The 9,438-nt window shown below is 33.0% G+C and overlaps 1 protein-coding gene across 1 annotated transcript; it reads right to left on the minus strand.

Annotated features, from left to right (window-relative positions):
• Positions 1-312: 312 nt before the first annotated feature.
• Positions 313-7,283, minus strand: LOC11439713 (isochorismate synthase 2, chloroplastic). Its single transcript, XM_003607275.4, has 15 exons — positions 6,985-7,283; positions 5,783-6,192; positions 5,191-5,308; positions 4,721-4,837; positions 4,243-4,389; positions 4,065-4,139; positions 3,893-3,961; positions 3,225-3,343; positions 3,064-3,121; positions 2,357-2,467; positions 2,173-2,257; positions 1,826-1,923; positions 1,388-1,480; positions 1,061-1,135; positions 313-612 (listed from the first exon to the last, which is right to left on the minus strand). The coding sequence occupies exons 1-14, from the start codon at positions 7,129-7,131 to the stop codon at positions 1,079-1,081; spliced, it is 1,704 nt and encodes a 567-aa protein (XP_003607323.2). The 5' UTR covers positions 7,132-7,283; the 3' UTR covers positions 313-612; positions 1,061-1,078.
• Between the last annotated feature and the right edge of the window lie 2,155 nt (positions 7,284-9,438).

The following is a 9,438-nucleotide window of genomic DNA, read 5'->3' on the forward strand; positions in this document are numbered from 1 at the left end:
GTTTTATAAATCAGTTAACCGATTTAAAAAGTGATGAACAGTTAACTACACTTCAACAACGAACGTCGGTTAATATAACTATCATTCTACAGGTGTCTGTCAGCAATTCCTAGGTGCCTAAAAGGCAATCTCATTCTTCTTTGATTTCTGGTATAATAGGGCTTCAGAATTAGAATCAGAAAACAAAAAGTGTATAAAAAAGATACTACGAAAAATGTAAGAGCTCTTTTCTAATCATTAGATACATTAAAAAAAAATCACAATAAATAGCTCTAATTAACCTTGTGGTGTCAACATTGTCTAAAACATTACTTAAAAAACAACTTTGGAATATTAGTACATAAAATAGATAAATTCAATACACTGCATAATTTTTTTAATATATGAAATTATCAAATAAAAAACTATAAGGGGCGTATGTAATATAATACAACATGTACTATGGAATTGAATCTATAATCAAATGAACACCCAATTTAGACCAAATCTCCTCCCTCTCCATAATTGCAATTTTATTAAGGTAATATGTCATGCTCCGTATCAATTGGAATAACACACTTGGTTGTAATTGTTGTAAATAGACATTGTGTAAGCACAAGGAAGCCATAAAATCTAAAGCAAAAAAATACCATAATCTTAGACATTATATTATACTTGAATTTCGCATATAAAGAAAAGTAGGATTTCTGGTGCATGAAAAAAATAGTTCAAATTTGATAATACACGGCCTTTTAATTGATTAGAATGTAACAAGTTTGATTTAGAGCTTCTCCAAATGGTTATCAAGATTTACAATAGGCATTTTTTTTTTTTTTGGTTCTAATTAAAGAGTACGACAAAATCACACATACTACGTGTTGAGAAGTGGAGAATTGCCGAAAGGTATGTATTAATATCTCACCGCGGAATAACAACATGTCAGTTGTAAATCGAACAACTAAGCCATTGATACATTCATAAATACTTGAATGCAAAATGAAATGTATAATTAGTATCTCGTCGTCAAAAACAAATTTTAAGCTCGACATGTGTTGCATAAATAATCATTAACACTACAAACCTTATCAGTTGATAGAGCTCATTTACTTTCTACTTTCTGTCTCAGAGGCAAGTCCAGTTTAAGTAACTTAGTGAACTACAAACCAAATTAACATCCATTCAGTATCATATGAAATCGCGCAATTTGACAACAGTCAGAAATAAAGCGAAGTACTCCTCTAGAATGAATATAAGTGAAAAGTACATGTATCTGGTATAAATTTGGACGAGGTACATGTACTTTTTTTTGCTTATATTTGATTCTAGTAGAAGTAACAAACTTGCTAGCAGTCTTTTGCAGTGAATGGTATGTATGTATGCCAAAATATGTATGCATTCACAAAAATACCTGAGATGTTTTGAGTTCTAGCTCATCCCACTCTAAGTATGGATTGCTTCCTTCCACTATACCTGTTCCAGCATATATCAAAGCACCCAGTTCCTATATGAAAACTTGCAAATGTTATGATTCGTGGTAAAAAAACAGTCTGGTAAAAAAAAATTGAAGATTAAAGTGAGTATTTTAGATACTAATAATGGACTACTGAAATTCCTGGAAATTTCAGAGTTTACTTTTGCATAATTTTCAAATATTTGTTATTGTTCTCGCTTCCGCTACTATAAATCAACCAATTCTTGATTTTACTCCTCGTGGATACGATAATATTTTATACTATGGTGAAAACCGTATTTTGAACAACAGATGCTAGTAACATGAACGTGATATTATGAAAATCTCAACCTATGCAAACTGAATGTGACATTAAGAAAAGATTAGATAGCTAACCTGTTCCACCAATGCTGACCTGATGCCAACGGCAAACTCACTCTCTCCTCCTCCAAACCAACCAACAGGTCCAGCATACATCCCTCGATCAAACACTTCTGAACACCGTATTTTATAGTAAGAACAATTTACCATAGTGAATTGAAGTGAAAACATTTTTGTCTATGTTCAAAAATGGGTTTTACCAAACATATCAATATCATCTAACTTTGACCTTATTACAAGTTATACCAAATTTTGCATTTCTAAAATAAAAATATATATGCTTAGCCGAAAAGGCATTTCAAGAACAGGTAAGAAAATATTTGGTTGTATTAGAAATAACAATGTATGGAAAATGGATATACCTGTTTCCGCAATTAAAACTTGTGCCACTTCTGTTGGAAACCCACAAACTGCGGGACTTGGGTGAAGTGATGATAAAATTTCAAACTAACAAAACAAAAAATGAAAGCTTAGTTATATGGTGTGAATTAAATAAAGTTACTTTCATAAATAAAGATTTTTTTACTTAAACTGTAACATGGTTACCTCATCCTCTTCGTTTCTTAACCTTCCAGTTAATTGAGCAAATAAATGTTGGATCCTTGGTAGTTTTCTGATCATTTTCTTTGGCTCGATTATAACCTTTTCGCAGACTGCCTGCGAAAACACGCGCATAGTTAAAGGATTCATCCTCATGTGAACCTAAGAAGATCTAAAATGATTGTAAGGAGATGCAATGGTATGATGCAAAATGAAAATGCATATTGAGTATTGGACTATGCGTAATAGCATGAGGTTAACAACTTGATTCTAAAAATTCACAACATAAAAACAAGGCTTAAGTAAAATTTAGTTCGTCTATTTTTCCCTATTTACGATTTCGATCCCAAGTGAGAATCAGTCTAGACAGTGTCACATCATCGATCTACTTGCCACATAAGCATTTTAGTTGCCATATCATCAAAATGTATAGAGTGGGACAAAGTCCTCCATTTTGAAAAGGAAAAAAATTGTGAATTTAGAAATGGGGAGACAAAAACGTGAATAAGGCAAAATAAAGGGACCAAAACTGTCTTCAAGCTTAAAAACAATTATCATTTTACAGAAACAGAATCCCTTACTTCCATCTATTGCACTCTACCTACTATATCAGTATCCAGGATCCATTGTGAAAAATAAAACATACATTGGGAAGCGTATACTTTAGCAGAAACAGTTCATGCCAACAATGAAAAGTACAAAAATAAACATACCTCCAATTTTCTTCTTATGCTTTCTCTTACTATAGTAAACTCGATGTCGTCCTTCGGACTGTATGACCAAAACCAAAAATAAAAATCACCAGCATCAGCATCAGGGAAAACAACCATAAATCAGCAGTTTTTAGGTCAAAGTCCTAAGCAACAAGGTAAACCTGGTAAGTAAGTCAAGTTCAATTTGACGATCTAGTGCTAGTGATGGTCCTCTAGCACGGGTTCCGGCCAAAGCTTCACTTGTGATATGGAGCCGTTTTCTGTGAAATAGTTGCTCTGGCTATTCATCAAGTTCATAAAAATTAAAATGGAAACATAAAAATGTATCATTACTTATTCAATTCAGAAAAGAGTTTCAAAAATGGTTGTCCACCTTATGATGACTTTTAAGGTAAACAAAATTATGCTATTGACCAAAATTTATAAAGCATAATTAGAATGTAACTTAAAATATCATGTGGAATTCATTTCTTGGATATATTTTGTAGAAATTTCAGCATATCTTGGAATAGTATGTAATAAGAATATGCCAGAACAACAACCCTAGTTCAAAAGAAAACATATACAAAAAACGCAACGAAAGAACACACGAGATTTTATAATGCAGTTCAGACAATTATACCTATGTCTCCGACTGCAGAGTAGTTGCAGTAATTTTCTATTATCCAAGCTTAGGGTTATAGATTACAACTTGTGTTTCAAAACTACGGTTCAGTTTACAAGTTTACCCCCTTAACCATACCCACTTATCAGTAAACTATGACCCATACCCACATAAAAAGAAAAGGGTCTGAATATATTTTCCTAGTCACATACATGGCATACTTACTGTATTTCCAATAAATGCCGGTGCATTAGGTGGCTGAAGGAAAAACTGGTAAGCATTTCCACCTTCAACCTACAATTGTTTTGATGTATAAGTAAGAAACCTTCTACTGCATTTCATTAAGATAACACTGCTGAATTTGACGGAGAAAATAGAGCAAAGAAAACTCCAATACCTTTAAACAAGCTAACCACGTCAGAGGATCGATATTAACAGTAGGCACTACTCTAGTGCTTCGCGCTAGAACAACCTGAGTTTCCAGTATGGAAGAAGAAAATGAGCTTTCAAATGGTTTCTTGCAACACAAGGAATGATTCAAAATCTGATAAAGAAAAAGCATGAGATGTAGTTACCTTGGTAAGTGAGGAATCATGTTGCTCTATCATCTGCAAAGCTCTATTAACAGCAAGATTCCAATCTTCTTTACTAGGAATGTTATGGCTGCTTAATATCAATGTTGGAGGAGCTTGCTTAGGAAACTTTACATTGGAAGTAGAAACCTGCAATACAAAGATGCATAGTTTCAACAAAGTCTTCTTCCTGAGTACTAATAATCTAAAAGCAAATATACTTAAGCAGCCATAAACAATTATCATAAAATGCTTATCTATAAGTTATTTCTCTAACAGATGATAAAATAAAGTTACATTGTTTTCAAATAAGCGATAAGTTGTTTTCATAAGCTATCCTGCAGAGCTTGTGGAAATAAGCTGAAAACAACTTATGAACATATCATAAGCTGTTTCAATTAAGCTCTCCCAAGCAGTCTCGAATGTGTTTATACGCTAGAAAAACTTAAAAAAGTCAATCCAAACAGGCCCTAACACTTACTTTGCAAAGTGTTTCTTGAAGTGCCACAATGGCCTTTTCCCACGACCAACAAAGATCATTATCCCAAGCAACAGTAATGTTAAGCATTGATCCTCCTTCAAGCTCATTAAACTCAACCTGTCAATTTTTTCCCGGCTAGATATCTCTGACTGCCAATGCTATAAATGAGTAAATCATCAGTTTGGTCCCTAAATGTGTGAGGTAGTGTCACTATGGTCCTTGAATGTATTAAAATTACAAAAACATCCTTAGGTATGCTTTTGTTACTAGTTTTATGGACTAAATTCAATGATGAAAGAGATATTCGATGACCAAACTAACTAACAAAAGACACATTCAAAGACTAAACTCACAAAGGAAATAAACATTTAAGGATGTTTTTATAATTTCATACATTCAAAGACTATAATAACAACGTTTGACACATTGAAGGACCAAATTAGTTTTTGGAAAGAACAAAGGGTATGCACCTGAGGAATCATGAAGTAGAAAGAACCAAAAGCCATCCACTCTGATGAAACCTTTGCTTTTGCATTGAAACGGATACCTCCATATGCGCGAATCAAAGGGCATCTCTCAGAAAGAAACCTTCAGAGTGAAAATTTTCAACAACAAAAAATATCAAATAGTAGCTGTGGAATAGAAGGCGGGTGCAGAAAAGGATTATTGACTATCATGCGAACCAAACATGACTGATTTTCTAATTATTGATTTCTTTCAACTAAATGTTAGTAGTATCACTTCATCAAAACAAAATTCTGAGAAAATTAATTTGTCAGATAATAATAAAGGATCTATATTTTGGAGACAAGATTAATTTTCACGCTTCACCCTAATATCTAGGCCGATTAACAAAACAAAAATCGAACCGGCCATTAAACTGAACTACGCCGAAAAGAACTCTATTGTAACGGGTAACCAGTTCAGTTCAGTTCGTGAACTATCTATAGTTTGTGACAAAGCATTAATAGTTTGATTCGGGAAGAAGTTAGTAAAACCAAACATAGTTAACAAATTCATAAAACTAACTTCAAAAAAATTCAAGGAACCAAGGTGAATTACCTCCTTATAGATATCCAATCCCAATAGGAAAATGGATGTGACTGCGAAAAGGAAACAGCCGAACCAACACCAGCAATACTAACCAAGTTTCCAGGGCAAGATTTCTGTTCCCTGCCAGAGAAGTAGCATCTAGGAAGCAGAAGGTGGTTTTGTGAATGAAGCCAATCAATTGCTTCAACTTGCTCCTCAATAGGAACCTCCACTCTCACTATGCCAGATGAAGTGCAAAATGGAGAGCTTTCTTTTAGCTCTGAAATGGCCATTTTGAGACTGTACATAGCCATTGCAGCTGATGCTACTGGTGGCAACGTTCGTGTTTCTATCGTCCTAACTGGTTCTCTTGTTCTTTTATTATTTTCTCCTTCTTTGCAACCATTCATTGAAAGGTAGCATCCCTTACATATTGGTCTCTGAACAAATCAAAACATACACAATTTGAATAGACTATTAGACTTAAGACACAGAACCAAATATTTTTTGAAACTTGATATCCGGCCCAAGGACCGACTCAAGCTTTGGATTATTAGAGTAAGCAAATCCATTTTCAAAGTAGGTAATCTAAATCAAGAGTACATGTTACGTGCACACACATAACAAAATATAGATGTGTTGAAATATCAATGGATATTTTCTTATCAACTATTGAGATTATTTCCTTTGCCATCTAAATGACAGTTAAATGTTATTCCCTCCATCCCAAATTATAAGTCGATATGGAGAAAAAAAACTGTTCAAAATAACTTATTTCAATTACAAAAGGTAAGATAAAGTCAAATTGTTATCATTAACTATATATAGAATTTGTGGAAATAAGAAGAAAACAACTTACACACATGTCATAAGTTTTTTCAATAAATAAACTCTTCTAAATAGTCTTACAGAAAGGTACTTATCTAAATAGATAACCTCAAATAAGCCTCTAGTATTTTGGTCAAATTAATTAATTAAATATTAAAACAGATGACATTTTTTCGATACCAAAGGGTCCTTAAGTTAATTCCAATTCACATAACACACACCTTAACAGCAAAAAAACAATGGAATAAAAAATATTATGTTCTATGTACTGTACCAAAAATAAAATAAAAACTATCATGCTGTGTGCAGTGCATTGGTGGTGTTGCAGCACACATATAAATTGGTTACTAATGGATAAAAAAAAAAGGATGGAACATAAAGTGAGAGTAGTTTGCATGACATACATGTTGTCGGTGGATAAGATACATAGATTGTTGATGATGATAATGTTGTTGTCGTTGTCTCTTGGAAACATGAGGTACAAGGATATTGCAGCCATTTGTGTTGATAAAGTTTGTGAGCCACTTGTTTGTAGTGGCTGTTGTTGCCATGAGTTTATGTGTGAAGGAAGAACATGAGGGGAGAATGAAAATGGAAAGATGAAACTAAATACTTGAGTTGAACTTGAAGAGGCAAAGTGAGAAAGAAAGAAAGACAGTGGTGGTTCATGTTGTTGTTTCAAAGTGATATGGTTTGGTGGGCCCATTTAATTAGTTTGTGTTCTTGATTTCATTAGGATTATTAGAATACTTTACAAAATTGAGTAGTATTAAGAAAATTGTTCTAATAGTCTAAAATGAGTGCTAAGAATAAAAAGAGAGGTGATGTGATACACTTCAACCAACATTTGGGTTAATCTTTAAAATAGTGACATATTGATATGCAATGTTCCCTTCTTTGGTTCTAAGTATGTTAAAGGTAGCTTAAGGCTTAAATCAAAACAAAACAAAATTGGTAGCTTAAGGCTTCTTTTGTTCTTTTATCACCTTTATGATTTTATTTTTTTACTCTTTTTGCTTTTCTTTTCCCAATATTGATGGATAATAAAAGGTGTTGGTTGGGAAGATCTATTTTGAGTTTAACTTCACTGACTGCTTCCTTAAATTCATTGGGACAGTCTTCATTCTTAATAAGTGGCATTATTTATTTATTTATTTTGACAAAAGTAAACGATATTCATTCATTCAAATTGATAGAGTACATTGATACAATACAAATTCAAATTCGCTAGAAACAAAAGGATGAAACTGTGAACAAACTCACAGCATCCATGTTAATAGCATAAAACGGCAAAGCATCTATGCTACAAATATTCAAGTCTCCAGAATACTCATGTCTCCGGATCTGCAACGTTGACGACGCCAAATGTAACACCCCGTTTTCCCAACATAAAAATTTCGCATAAATAATCAGAGTTTTTCAACATAAACGGAATGTCACATTCTTTTCTTAAAATCATAAACTGAATAAATAACTATTTATCCTTTAAAATTCAAATACAAGATCTTTAATACTTCGCAGCGGAATTTATTCAATAACTAAAACAGTCTTTGGCACGAAGGCTTCTTCATAAATGTCTCATAAAAATCCAATCTAAAAACATAGTCATAAATCTTCAAAAACAATACGTAAGGAATAGAAAAGCAATAACGAAAGATCTCATCCCGTTACGTATCAGAGCACCTAAGACACACGAGAGAGAAAGCTCACACGACATCAACTATTCTTGGTTACCTGTTAGTTACCCATGGTGGGCAAACAGAAGGGGTGAGATTTCAGAAACAATAATATTAAGCATATAATTCATCAATTACATTTAACAACATAAGCATCATCAATCATATTTAACAACTCATAGACAACATCATGTAATCATCATAATATTCATCATAGATAATAATATATCATAATTCACTTCTTTAATAGTTCATATAAAGAATCACAGCTTTAAGCAATTTCATGATTTAACTACTTAACAACTCGACAACTTGATAACTTGACAACTTGACAACTTAACCTCTTGACTATGCAACTTAACCTCATAGGGCATCAAGCCCTCAACTTTATTTGAGCGTAAAAAGGCTCCCAGGGCATCAAGCCCTCAACTTAATTGAGCAAAGGCTCCAGGGCATCAAGCCCCCAACAATGAAATGTTAATGCATGGACTCGACCTCACTTCATCAATCATGGACAATATCGTATTCGCAAACATATACATACATATACTAATTCATCAATCATATTCAATTATTCACTGTGACCTACGTTCAGTAATTTGACCATAACTCAAATTCTATAAATCCTTTTGAAGTCAAACCAACGGCAATAGAAAGCTAACATTTATACCTACAACTTTCGTGTTTACACCTAAGACCAATTCTGTACCAATCAATACCAGTTTTCATTTCAAATTCGGACAAAGTTGTGCTGAAATTCATAAAAATTCACTGAGACCTCCTTGGAGTATTTTCATCATAACTCCTAAACCAAAAATCATTTTTACTCCACACTAAAGTCATTGGAAAGCTAACAAAATTATCTACAACTTTCATTTTTACACCAAAACCCAGTTCAAAACGGAAACGTGTGAAAAAGATGCAAGAACATGAAACAGAAGATGCTGTCACTGTGCAGCTCTCGGGAAAAACCAATTTTTCACCTAAAAATCCCAATTTTGACTTCCCAATGCCCAAATTTGATTCCAAAATTTGTCTAAACATTTATATACATCAAAAGAGACTCGAAACCATATAAAACTTGACCAAAAACATTATTTTAGAAAATCATCAATTAACCACTTTTAACCTTAATTCCCAAATACTCAAAAACTAAAACCTACAACATGTTAAATCCAATTT

This window comes from Medicago truncatula, chromosome 4, assembly GCF_003473485.1.
Source record: "Medicago truncatula cultivar Jemalong A17 chromosome 4, MtrunA17r5.0-ANR, whole genome shotgun sequence".
In the NCBI taxonomy this organism is placed as follows: Eukaryota; Viridiplantae; Streptophyta; class Magnoliopsida; order Fabales; family Fabaceae; genus Medicago; species Medicago truncatula.